Source organism: Melanotaenia boesemani, chromosome 15 (assembly GCF_017639745.1).
Source record: "Melanotaenia boesemani isolate fMelBoe1 chromosome 15, fMelBoe1.pri, whole genome shotgun sequence".
NCBI lineage: Eukaryota > Metazoa > Chordata > Actinopteri > Atheriniformes > Melanotaeniidae > Melanotaenia > Melanotaenia boesemani.
The window spans coordinates 22,842,417-22,856,713 of NC_055696.1; the positions used below are offsets into that span (position 1 = coordinate 22,842,417).

A 14,297-nucleotide genomic window follows, 5' to 3' on the forward strand; every position below is an offset into this window, starting at 1 on the left:
CAAGGTCTTTTAAAAGTTTCAAAGACAAACAAATTCTTTGTAATTGGATTTCTGAAGAGAGCACTTGTTCATTACATCAGTCGAATCTGCTCTGTGTTGCTGCCATAAACCAACTACCCCCATTAACCAAAAGGCAGCTTGAATGCTTTTGTGTCTTTGACTGCATCAAAGTAATTGCATGCTTTGCTCTGTGGATAATTTAATGCTGCTGCACAGCAGTAACTTTGAGTTTGTTTGCTTGTTTTTTAGAGCTTGTTTATATTGCAGACATGTGGGTCATCCAAGATCATCCAATCGCTGTCCATCCACACAAGATTTGTGCAGCTGAACCTGGACATTTAAAGGTGAATGTAATCCTTCTTCATCATTTTCTATGGAACTTGCACGATGAGACGAAAATCGCTGCCCTCCTCCAGCCAAGCAACATTCGTGCATGTGAAATGTTTCACTCGTTCACGTGGATGTGCACATTGGGGCTTGCGACGCGACAGAAGAAAATAAAATGTTTAACTTTTGTTGCTGTTGCATGGCACTACAACCAACGAGCAAGAGGCTTCATTGACTGACCAATGAGCTGAGAGCAGGCTAGACAGCACAGTCTGCAAACACTTTCAACATGGAGGAACAGATCATTTTAGCTGTGTCCAAATTTCTCAGACCATACCTCGCGCAAAGATAATAGCGATGTAAATAAAAAGGCAGCCGTGTGGCCTCAGGGTGAATTTGTCCGAACATAGGTCCTGGATTTATCTGGATCAGCCTTGAAGTCCATTAAATGATGATATTCACCACACTGTTTCGTTGTTTGTAAAGTAGGATGAACTCAGGTTTGTCTCCTTTTTTTTTTTTTTTTTGGTACCGTAGAGTCAACAGCAAGCTTTCTGTCAATTCAAGCAAAATCTCCTGACTCTTCAACCTTCAGGTCTTGTCTGTCACACCACAGACTACTTTGAAAAATTCCCTCCAGTATCATAACCAATCAGATTTCTTGGAGAAAAGCGATCTGAGGATGCGATCCAACAGCCCATGTGTCGAGCCGATTACTCTGGCCTTCATAGATTATCACCACAAGGGGGCAGACCTTTACCAAATTATTGATTAAAGTAAAGATTTAAGATTAGTTAATATATTCATTCAATAGTTTTTTAATTGAAAAAAAAAGATTCTTAACACAATAAAATAACTAACAGGTATTAACACAATAGCCCTTCTCTCAAAAAGATGCTGCAGTATAAGTAAAGAAAAAAAAGAATATCTGTTGCTATTCCTCTTTAGTAATTCACGTATACCATACAGATGCAGCTCAGCACTACATCAATGTGTGTTAGATAACAAGACAACAGAAAAGTTAAAGCTACAAAATAAGATGGAACGCACCTGACTCAGATTTATGGATCATTAAGATGCTTGTGACGAGTTTGACATTAATCTGTTGGAGAACCATTTAATTTTTAATCAGTTGTGATGTAAGTTAAGAAAAATGTCTAAAACATGCAGGACTCTGGTCCAAGAGGTCCAGAGCTGGTGATCCCTGATCTTGAGGAAAGGTTTCGAGAGCTACATCAGATTTCAGCCCTGCACTGCCTGCGAGCTGTTTTAAGTGAAAAAGCAACATCAATGTTTACCTTTGTTTTGGCTGCTTGAATCAGATTAAATGGATTTTCCCAGAAGCTCATTGTCAAGTTTTGCACAAGCCTCTTAATGACCCCTAAATTTAATTCAGGTGAACTCAAGCAGGGAAACATCTAAACCCTACAAGGTGGTGGCCCTCAAGGCATTCCCACTTTGGTAGACACTAAACTCCACATTAACTCACATCCCATCTAATGGTACATAATATTCCAATAAAATGCAGTACGCCCCCGGAGGACAGCAACTGTATTTTAGTTTTTTATTTGTTAAGCTTTTTTACTTCTTCTGTATGCTTCCTTTATTATTTGGCTAATAAACATAAACAATAAAGAATTTATCAAAAAACAAGCTTCACTTTATTATTAAATGTCAACCAACAAAATTGGTTAATCAAATTTCAAGGACATGCTTGAGAGATTTGTGGATAAAAGAAACTCAAATGATGGTGGAAACCATGTTGGCTATAATATAATTGATCATCTTATTCTAAAGTCATTAACTATAGCTCCAACAGTAGTAAGTTGTATGTTTGTTTCCTTCTTTTGTAGATAATTGTCTTACATGTGTGCACATCATAGCAGAATTGTATGCACTAAAAACAAAACAATACAAAACAGAGAAAACATGATGTTTTTTCAAAAATAAAACATATTTTTCTTACATGTAAATCACAGAAACACAATAAGGAATTAATAAGAAAAGCTAAATCAAATAAATGTATTTAGAAATACACAGAATACAGATTTTTCATGATTTACTAAAAACAGACTCAGAAAAAAAGAAAAAAAAATGCAATCCAAATTACATGTCAGGATGCCAAACACCACCAGTTTGTCAAGAATCCACTGACATCTCTAAGAGCAAAAGATGCCTTAGCACAAAAACCAAGTATGACTGGAAAGACTGGAAAATACACCACTTCAGTAATAACATACACAGTTTCACTGTGTTGTCCCAGTCAGTCGAAAACTGATGCTCATAGATTTGTTGAGATTGAGATTGAGAAATTATAAAAGAAATGACAACAAAAGAAAAGCAAGCACATCAATTATAATATTCACTAACTTCTTATTAAGCTCATGCAATTAAAGTCACAGAAAATTCCTGACAGTAGGGCCCACAGAGGGTACTGGACATAATGTCCGTCTCGTTACATGTACACGCTGTATGAATGTATTTCTCCCAAATGGTGTTCTGGCCCCATAATTACAACAGCTACTTCCATTTGCTTTCCCCTGACACATGTTTTTTTCTTTATTGAAAACATATTGGACTAAACTGAAGAGACAGAAGAACACTCAGTGACATCTACAGAAGCCCAGCAGCTGACAACTGGTAAATCTATACCCACTGACATTTCCAGCCAGAACAATTTGCCCTATAATTCTAAAAGAGGCTTGTTTTTTGGTCTTAAGACCCCAGAGACCCAATTGGTGTCCAACCCCCTGCGTCCCTCAATGCCATCACATTGATTCAGTCCATTGAAGGCCTAGTAATGACTAAATGGTGCAGTCTCCTTCAACTCATGGTACCCCTGGTGGTTTGGCTCTGTGAAGAGACAGAGAGGGCAGTTAGGGCAAGGAAGTACCACAAATCTATCTCTTCTACATCAGCCAGTCAATTTAAAGACTCTTTTAGAAATATAGGTCTTTCAGTTTCAGACAGAAAAGCAACACAGCAGCCATTTTAGATTTACTGCCTAGTATCTCAAATTGCTCATGTCGTCCTGTATAAAAGAACCTAAACCAATCTGGATGTCACTAAATGATTTTCTGTACATCCCAAATGATGAAGATGAAAATAGCCACTAGAACAATGCGTTTGAGTGTGTAGATAAGTGTTCTGGTACCCAGGCTCATGTTTTCCTCCATCAGAGGCTTCTTCTCACTGCAGTTCACCACTCTTGCCTGTGCTGCTCCCAGAATAGTCATGATATCCACCAAGTTGAGCTTCCCCTCCTCCTTGGCCTCCTCCACTTCCTCTGCGAGCTCCCTTGCAGCCTCTTCACGCTCCTCCATTTCCTCTTGAGTCAGCATTGCATTCAAGCCCTGTCCTGCAGTGGTGCTGCCAATTTGTGGTGGTGCAAGAGAGCACAAAGCCCTCACCTGCCCATAGGACTTCAAGTGAGCTACGTTGGCACGCAGAAAAAGCAAGAGGACATTGAGGTCGTTTAGTGGGCAGCCGAGCCTTCGACGGTTAATGAGATCCAGAGCTGGGAGGAGCTCATAGATGGAGATGAAGCTGGTGTCCCAAACAAAGAGTCGAATTATGCTAAAGAGGACGATGGGTGCCAACAGCACATAGATGGCACCGTTGGCCACACTTATCACCTGAAAGACCAGCTGTCCAATCATCTTGCACTGGACTAGCTCTGGAACCCAGCTGTGATCACGCAGCATCCCTGTGCGGACAAAGCAGCTGAACTCGTCCTGCAGGAAGGCCGAGAGGTGGAAGTAGGCCAGATAGAGGCAGGCGGAAGTCATGAAGGTCAGGAGGAGGAAGCCACGCAGGAAAAGCATGCTAACAAGGAAGTAAGAGTTTTGTTTGCACTGCATGTATCTCTCCAGGAGGGGGTACTCAAAGTATCGCTTCCTCTTGGCCCTGCAGTTGGACAAGAAAACGAAAATCAGGACCATATTTATGCAGCAAAAACTCAGCATATCCAAGCACAAACAGTCTTCTATATATGGTTGCAAGGAGTGGCCCACCACATCACCAACACTGACACAAACTACATTCCCTGCATGGAACTACATGGATTCCCAAATCACATTTCACTTGTTTGTAACTGATACTGCAGCGTCACTTCTGCAACCTTTGTGAGATATTTCTTACTTGCGTAATTAATTTTTTTATCTCTGCAATTACAATTTTGCATTCAACCAGACTTTTTCTAAATCAAGGATGATGATGATAAACAGAAATGCAAAGGTTTGTTATTTGGCATCTCACTAAAAGAGCAGTAAATATTTCTCCTTTAAGCCAATTGTAAGGTATGACTCTTACCTCTGAAGCTCAGCCTGAAATGTAAGTGGGTTCTTAGTATTCTGACGCATATCCAAAATGCTTTGGGCCAGTCGGACTGAGCGGTTGTAGGACTTGTCCAGTTCATCGATAATAAACAGCAGGTCTGAGCCCAGAGTGGGCATGACAAGCTGGCGCCAGATTAAAGCCGGCAGGTACATCAGGATGGCCATGGCCAGGAGAGAGTAGGGAAACATCTGAAAAGAAAATGAGAGGAATATGGCAGCAGGGAGATATAAATGGAGAAGGGAGGGGAAACAAAAAAAGCAGATTAGTCACAAAAATGAGAGCTTTACACCCAGAATTATAAACGATTAGGTGTGTAATGCACTACAATAATTAATTAATTACTAACAATCCAATAACGGTATGAATATTTGGCAAACTGCTTCAGAGGAGAAAGAAAATACTTTAGAATTCACATTTTCAGCTGAGGTTTGTTAAGTAACACTAAAGCCCAGAATATACTTTTAACTTTTTAATCTCACAATGATGTAGTCAAACAGGTCTGTTATGAGCATAATTACATACTTGGTTGTGTACTACGCTTGTTACCAGAGGATTCCACTAGGGGGCACATTAGAGCACTCAGATTTCATAGAATTGTATTTTTTAAGATAAAACAATAAACATGGCAACAAAAAAGGACGTTAATATATGATTAGTTTTGAGTTTATGGCCCCTAAAATGTTTCAGAATTTTTATTATTGTTGAATCTGTGACCTTACATCTGGTCAAATTCTTACATACACTGCCCCTAGTGGACACCCGCATATTGCACATTGCAAACACTTGAAGTTAATTTCTGAGAATGTGCACAGATGAGTCACAGAAATGAGTTTCAAACGACTATGGGTGTAACAATATGTCAGTGTACATCAATACATTGATTAAATAATTAATGATCTAATAATATCAATCTGAATTGAAAATATTGATCTGAAATCATTATAGTATTGATTCTAGAAGAAAGTACATTCAAATTTCTGGGTATTAATATTTGGCTAAAGTCTTCAGGGAGGAATTAAAATTCTTCAAAATTTACATTTTCAGAGATTTTGCAAGTCACACTAAGGCTGAGAAAATACTTGCTTTTTAACCTTACATTCATGTAGTCAACTGGCGCTGTCATTAGCGTAATTGTTCACTACTACACTACGCGGCACACTAGAGAACTAAGATGGGATAGAGCTGCTGAATTTGTAGGATGTAAACAGAACAATAAACGTGGTGACAATAGAGGAGAATAGTAATTAAGAAGACAGCAGAAAAAAAACAAAAAACAAAAAAAACAACAACAGTGGCCCCTAAAACAAGTATGTCATGTCTTTTTTATTGCTGTTGACTGTTTTTTTTTTTACATCTGTTTAAATTTGTACCTACAGTGCCCCTAACAGATCCATGCATATCACAGTTTGCTTTAAACGCTTCAAACAAAAACAAAATACACGAGACAGCCATGATCATCATACGTACATGTAATTACAAACAAGTGTATTCTCAGCAGAAAAAAAAAAGCTTTAGCATTTATATACATGTAGTCTCAAGTCAGTCTGGGTAGGTGTAACAAGCCAAGGGATCAGAATCTTCACACTCACTTTGTGAACCCAGAGAGAGCGCTCCTCAAAGTTCCCATCACTGTCAAACTCATGATGCATGAGAGAGTCCCAGCAGTATGTGTCTACGTAGTCGGCCTGCTTGGCAGTGAAATTGCTGGGAGTGAAGCAACTGATCTGAGGCCCTGCAAAATAAACAAATCTGAGCTGTAACATCGTGTGCTAATACACAGAGCCGCTTTCTGCAGTTTCCATTGATCTTGCTGTAAATTTGCCTGGAAGCAGTCTCCAAACACTTGATATCTCTCGCACATAAATAAACACAGTACTCAGCACTGGAGGTCCATTAACAGGCTTGGAGATCTGCCTCGTTCTTTTTCAGTGATGCAGATGTTCAGCGGAGAAATGATATGTTTCCTTAATGGCAACCTGCCATTTAAAACCATGGTGACACCAATTCATATTTTCCCCTTTCCACTCCGTATTTAGTTCACCTTGATAATACCACATATGTTCCAACCACTTGAATCCACTATACTGCTCTGTGTCATTTACCAAGGGTGCTCCACCCTTTAACAGAGGGCTTTGGATGGGGCACACCCTTTGCAGTGTCTTCACCACCTACTTCAGAGCGATGGGAGTGAGACATTTTTCACCCTGGTCCTCCACAGCTGCCCAGCTGTCTGGAAGTAGAAACATCCAACCACTAATTTACTGTCAGGATGTGATTTCTCCTGCCAGTCAACTGTATTATTATAGGCAGCACGGTCCAATTATCTCACAGACATGCATGTGGAGGAGTTAATCAGTAACATTTCCACATTAAAATCAACAATATTGATAGTGACAATTTTAACAGAATTATGGGAGCTGAGGTTATGATGAAGTAGAATAATTTAAAATCTGAACTTGTGAATATATTTAGAGACGAGGATACAGCTTATATTTTTAGGCTGACATGTAAGTTAAAATATAGTCAGCCATGTTTTTTTTGTTTTTTTTAGCTTTAGGAAATAGGAAAGGAGGCTAAAGTCTCTTCTCCTTAAAGCTAACTTTATTTTACTTAAATGACTGCTAGCAAACTTTTCAGTGAGTCTGGTGGTTAATTTTGTTTGATTCACAATTGGGAAGCAGCAGGATTAGAGCAAATACTGTATCACTAATATTACTTTTAGATATGCAGTAACTGCAAATATAACTATATGAGAACTCAGTTTCACCAGAAAATGTGTAATAGGTTTGTTTTAAACATCCCCAAAACATATAGCTCACATTCATAGGCAAGAGAAGAAGAAGAGTAAGAAAGAGTAAAAAAGAGAAAAGTAAAATAATTGTGGAAAACATGTTTGACAGGTTGAAATTGTTCTAGCTTGCATGGAAATCTGAAGGCTAGAGCTTCTCTCACCACCGTCTTTTCTCAAAGCATTTGTGGCCAAACATGTACATCTTCAGGTAGCAACATATGAAATCAAATGTGATGGAAGACATGTTAGTTAGCAAGACGTTAGCTGGGTATCTGTGTGGAACCAAGAAAAACATCATGGTGGAGTTTTTTAAGGCATTTGTTTAAAGCTGAAATATTTATGTTGCAGCTTATGCAGCATTTATGCTGTATCAGCATAGATCAGACTGATTATGAAAACCTGTTACACTTTCTGTTTGTTAAACAGCCACTACTACTGCTCAACCACATAAAGCTTACAGCATTGTAACAATTACTTCCCAAAATATAAGTGAAACAACCTAAAACTGCACAACAACTAAAATAACACCCACCAATGTACCGGCTGCAGGTTAAAATAATTATTTTGTCGGATATAAATGAAAACTTACTGGCCAGTTCAGCAGATGATAAATAAAGTAAGTCATTTTGGTTATTTGTCCTGGCAGAACCCTCCCTATATTTCCCATTAACACTGTTCCATAATGTATTCATTGTACAACCATTGGCTGCATACTTAGTTTAGCATGTGTAGTGTTGTTTAAACACAACTGCCTACACAAAGTGCAGCTGAATGAGGAGCCAAATTTAAACAAAGTGAAGGACAGATGAACAAACAAAAGCATGGCAGCAGTTGGACGGTGTAAAAAACAAGACTGGTTGGACAAAAGAAAATGTTAGACTATTCAAACATTTAATTACTGTTTTAAAAAAATCTACAAAGCTAAATATTAAAGTAGAAAAACTTTTATTTTTTAGGAGTAAAAGTTACTTTGCTCCTCACTGGAAAAGAGAGCGTTAGGAGACTGTTGTTGCTGTCTGGCATTTTCAACATCAATACAAACTATTTAAAGAAACATGTAAGAATAAATACATTCAGTTGCATACATAATCTGGCTTATATTTTCTAAAAATAATTTGACTAGTGGAAATTCTGATTTGATTTGTAACTTTAGGAATTACCAGCCATATTTGCTGGTGATCCATAAGTTCATTTAGGTCGTATTCACACATAAAAGTCATCTAGACTTGGCATGATTGGGGACTCGGTTCAGTTGGGGGTTGCAATATTCAGCCTAAGTTTGCTTTCGCATTGTAATGATCTAACATAACATAGCTATTCCCCTCCTTGCCAGATATGGTGCTGCATCAAGAATTACTGAAGGAGAAGACGAGGCCAATAATGGAACAAAAAAATAAATAAAAATAAAAATAAAAACATAAGACAACTTCACTTAGTTGTAGTCCACTTCCTGCATTTGTTTCACTTGAAGCAAATCCAGACCTGTGTTTTCAGGCAGAACAGAGTTAGCTTTTTTACTTTGCATTAGAGTTCAGTTGCGCATTCACACCTTCCCAAACGAACTGGACCTTTGAGCTCAATTTCAATTCAGACAGGCACATGTAAACACACCCTCAGCGAAACTTCTATCACTTATAATGTGTGTAAAACAGGGATTATGCCAGAAACACTTTTATTACAACTATATTTTATCACTGTTTAACCTTAAGTACTACATATACTAATAAACTGCTACATTTGTGTGCCATTGCATCTGTAATTATTTATTTATTTATCCATTTTATTTGCTGGGCTTTTTTAATTAATACATTTCTAAACCACTTACTAAAAAGCAGACATAACCATACAATTAGAAAACAAATTAGTGATTGCAATAAAACTGCCTCCACAAATAATCCAATAAGTCATTTGCTTTCTTTTTCATCACAAAAGTATGGTGCAGTCCAAAATGTTTTCATACTCTCCTCTAAAGTATTTTGTACTAAACAAATGAACCAGAGAGCATACTAACTAATCACTGTTAAATCTAGTTTTGTACCTTAAAGTAACACTATGTGACGTTCTGACCTTAAAAAGCTGCTTTTAATTTGTTTCTGCCTGGAGCATCACGGCACACACCAGCAAACTGGATATCAACACGCTGGCTGTTTTTGAAGTGCACCATGGCTAATTCAGCAAAAAACACAGGAGGGCATTATCAAAGGAAGTGAGGAAAAGGAAGAGAGAAAGGAACAGAGCAAGAAATAAGAAAAGAGTCAACATAGAACTCACTTTTACCAGCTGAAAAGAGCTCAGAGAAGAAACAGGATGCAAGACAAATGCTGAATTATTAGCAGACACTTGAGCTTAGTTTATAGGCCTTAGTTAAAGTGAGAAAATCTGCCAAAATTTTAATAGTGTGGCTATAACTATGCAAGCCACACCATCAATATAGTAAATGTAAGGTTTAAGTAGCAGTGAAACTCTTTAATTATAATGTTGAAATATTCTTAAGTTTCTGCAGCGTATTCTTCAGTATATCTCAAATTTATTGTTTTGCTGCTATTGCATGGGTTTTTCTTCTTTTGGACACTGGGGATTTTCACATGAGATCTTTATCTAGTTGTTAAATAAAGGTCAAATTAATCAATGAAACAACACTAACTGGGAACATAGCATTGATGTAAATTGCAATAAGAATCCACTTTTCTTGTTTACTTGTGTGGGTACACATGGTGCCAGATCACTCTTCATAAAAAACAACAGCTCGTGCCTTTTTGTGAAATTGCGTGAAATGTTCTCCCCTTCAGCTTCCCACTCCTTCGAGCCATTTGGCAGAAGCGAGGGAGCTGAAATTTTTGCCTCAGCTCCAATCACCTCCTCTTCCCAATCCCCAATTAACACTGGCACATCTTCCCCACATTTGTGCCTTGAACGGGAATTCTTGGCTGAGAGTGCAGGTGCGAGTAAACCAGACTCTACACAGCAGCGCAATCAAGCACTGTTGTGAAATTGACAACCCAGCAGATAGGCAGCCAGCATCCATCAGATGAGCTGTGCACTCCACCCCCGCGCCATGTCCTCACCCCCTTTGGTTAATCAACATATCCTCTCATTTGACTCAAATAGAGGGGAGCTGCCACAGAAGAACTTTGCCTTGTAATTACAGTGTGCCAGCGTTGGTGAACGGTGCTCTCAATCATCCCCCTGTGGTAATTAGCATCAGGAGCATCGGGCTGATTGCAGACCAGCTCCGGAGAGAAGACATTTAGTTCAAAGTCAAGGGAGTCAGTGTCTTAACAACAGACTTGCATCGTGAACTTAGAATGTATATTTCAGATTGCCAGTTCTGCTTTTCTTGCCCACCTTTACAAGGAGTCTGGACACAAAGACTGCAACTGTTCGCTTTTCAGACGACAAATGAAACTCAAATAACTGAATTAAGCGTCTTTTTCAGTCACATTTGTCTTTTTACTACATTAGTGTAACTAAACACAAACACAGATTTGTTCACCTGTTTTGTTTTAACTTAGGTCTGGATAAACATACATTCATGTTGGCAGCTGCTTCTTGTTAACGCCTTGCAGCTGAGCTTTTTTTCATCAAGCTAACTCTGAATCAAGCTTGATGAGCTCCATGAATAATAAGTGCATTTATTTTAATATGCATGGCATTCCTACTTATTGCAAGTTCAACTAAATGCAAGTTAGCAAGTAAATAGTAAAAGATTCAAAGACAAACAGTGCATGATTACACAATGGAGACTAACAACTTTGCTGAAAGGCATGCAGGAACAAGAGAACACTCATGAATATATGGCATAATTATAGGTAAATGAAGCAAAACAAATGTCTTGCTGATACTTAAAGACAGCAAAGAGGCAGAAAGCTGCTCACCCATTGAGATCTCACGGGCGAAGGCCATGCACACCAGCATCAGTGGAAGGCCGACAGACACATATTTGATGACCTTGTCCAAAGGAAGCTCCAGTTCCAGGTGGTTGATCCTGTGTATCCCCGAGCTGTCCTGCAGCAGAGCATCAGATAGCATGGCCTTGGCCGCTGCCTGGGCGATGGACATTGTAAATACCTACCAAGTGATAAAAAAAAGGTTGGATTGTTGTTACACTGTGCAGGAGGAAAGCAAAATAGTGGAAGCACAAATCAAACTCATGACCTTCATCATGGTATTGCTTGCCTTTAGCTTACCCCCCTTGTTATATTTCACTGCATGTAATATAATAAATCAGAAAAGATTGTAAAAAAGAAAAACTGATAGTTTAAACATATGATACAAACTGCTTACCTTGAGTCTCCCAGCTTTTTGATACGATTAGTTTGCTAAGTTCCTTTAAAGGCCCTCACAGCATTGGAAAGCGCTTTAAATATTCAGGGAGTTCCTCTGTAAATGAGAGGCTGGATTTGGGCTGGACCAGGCCGAGCTGGGTCTGGCTCTAATTACAGAGAAGACATCTGGGGAGCATGTAGGCGCCCAGATGGCACTGACTGCAGCAGACCTCCAGTACTCAACAGTGGGCCTTGCAGCTATATGAGTATGTGTGTGTGCTGTATCCACTGTGAAACACACTGGCTGGAGCCCACTTCAAACAAGTGAACCACTGCCAGTGGCTTTTTCTGCCTCTGTCATTCTGATTCTATATTTTACAGCACTTCTGCCTCAGAGTGTATGCTAAGATCCTGTAACAAACAAGGAGGCATGTTTCTGACAATATGCATTTAAGGAAAAATCAAGAAATTTGGAAATTCTGTTTGAGGGTGTTTGACATTGGTGTTTGAAAGGAGATGACTTGAGAATACACTTTGCCATCAATTATGCTAATATGTTTGTAAATCCACTAAACTTTTCAGTCCAGACTATCATGTCTAAATATTATTTATATTTTCAGAGAGAGAGAACTCCTGTTTCAACAGCACAGCAGGCTGTGTGATATTTTTAGAAGTTCTGGAGGGAGCTCAGCTGGAAACCAGTAATTTTCAACCAACTCTCACTCTTTTAGCTGCCTACAGTTACTGGAACATTAAAGCTGCTGCAACATCATATTCTTTTAGAAAGTGAAAACAAGCTGTAAATGGAGCACTAACACACACTGAAATGAAAATGTTTAGTTCCATTGCTTACAAACCTTGAATTTAGCCCTAGAAATTTTTAAAATAAGTAATAGATGGGGGATGCTGGGATACAAGAAAATGTTGTGAATTCAACATTATGATTAAGAAAAGTTAGCTAAACTTAACATTTGACTGTAAGATTAAACAAATCCTCCACAAACACATTGGTTCTTTGTTCATAACTTTAAATATGGTTCATGTGAGATCTACAAGCTTCAGAAGAAACATGATTCAAATCAGATCAGATGATCATTCTGAAGACTTTCCTGTAAGAAGTAGATCTTTACAATCAGGTGTTTATAAAACTGTGGGATAAGACACTTTATTAAAGTGCTTTAAATATGGTTACTATTTAAAAAAAAACTATTGTATGCAGCTGGTTTAATCAGAGAGCGACAGAGAGCTCTTTCACTATAAAAAGAAGCACATCAGGTGGTTGCGTGGACGCTCACAGCACACAACAGACAAACAATGCTGGCTGTCCATGGCGCTGGCTCATCCGCGTTGTCGGCGTTGGAAGATTTTTAGGGCTCCTCTGAATGTATCAGCTGAATCTCTTTAGGGGAGCTCCTCTGCCTTTCAGGGAAGCCAAGCTTTCCTTAGCTCCCCCGTAATTCGAACCCTGCTTCTAATAGTTTCATTTCTATAAAATGATGTTAGGCCTACGAGGAAGTAACTAAATTTCATCCTAATACTGTTTTTCCATCTCACCAAACTGCTAGCAAGCAGCTAGCAAAATGAGGGTGAGTGTTGTGTTGTAAAACAAAAATTGAATCCTAGACATTATGGCCTTTTGAAATTAGAGTAGTCTGATACTTAACTCTAGCTTTATATTACCCAGGGAGTGACAAAACCATCAGATTTAGGACTAAAATATTTACTTTTTACAACACAATTAGCTAGCTGCTTTGGTAGCATGTAAACACAATATGCTACTTTGAAACTTTGTCACCTCCTGCTTAAGTTTAGCCAAGCACATCAGTTGTTTAGGATTAAATAAAAAAGAAATTAGGTCTAATATCAACTGAAAATAGCTTTATGTTGTTTTTGCAAGGTAATGACCTATAAGTTGTATTTAGTAGGAGGAGAGTCTAGCTAGGACCTTATCTAGCTGATGCTGATGCTAGCTTAGGCATAAGTTGTGCTTAAAAAGCTGGAGTAATTGTAATCATTTTGTCTTTTGCTGGTAGCATTTTTAGTTAATTGTTTAGTTTTTTGTGTGCCTATTTTTAATTTGAACATTAGAAAAGTATTAGGGAAGGCATAAACAACTTCAACAAATAAACCGTCAACATTTAGCTCTCAACAATGATGTGTTGACCAGCTGCTCCTGCTTTCACAGAGTAAACATTGCCAATATTAGTTAATGTCCAAGAGTGATCACAACATGCTCAGTTGAAAAGAAATCAGTGGTTATGTTTTGTCTTTGGTCTCCATATTTCTGGTTAGCAATTAGTATCCACTTTCCTGTTTGTTACTAATTTTTAAAATATACAGCTTTCTTTGTAGCAACATAATTCGGTCTAGATCAGGTTTATTCAATTTGGTCCCACAAGGGCTGCAATCCTGCAGGCTTTCAATGTTTCCTTGCTTCAACATATCTGACCAAAATAAAATGGATCCAAGAGTCTATGAAATTCTGCTATTATATTCGATTAAATTAATCACTCATTAATTTGAGTTAGGAGTGCAGGGAAACATGAAACCCGGCAGGGCTGCGGCTTTGTGGGACC

General features: G+C 38.5%; 1 protein-coding gene across 1 annotated transcript in view; it reads right to left on the bottom strand.

The window, feature by feature from the left end:
• Positions 1–2,335: 2,335 nt before the first annotated feature.
• Positions 2,336–14,297, bottom strand: part of pknox2 (pbx/knotted 1 homeobox 2) — a 152,852-nt gene continuing 140,890 nt past the window's right edge. The window contains exons 16-20 of the mRNA XM_042008855.1: positions 11,332–11,524; positions 6,255–6,397; positions 4,639–4,853; positions 3,482–4,233; positions 2,336–3,180 (exon numbers count right to left, since the gene is read on the bottom strand). Of these exons, the coding sequence (XP_041864789.1) occupies positions 3,122–3,180; positions 3,482–4,233; positions 4,639–4,853; positions 6,255–6,397; positions 11,332–11,524 (1,362 nt within the window). The 3' untranslated portion in view covers positions 2,336–3,121. The remainder of the gene's footprint in view (positions 3,181–3,481; positions 4,234–4,638; positions 4,854–6,254; positions 6,398–11,331; positions 11,525–14,297) is intronic.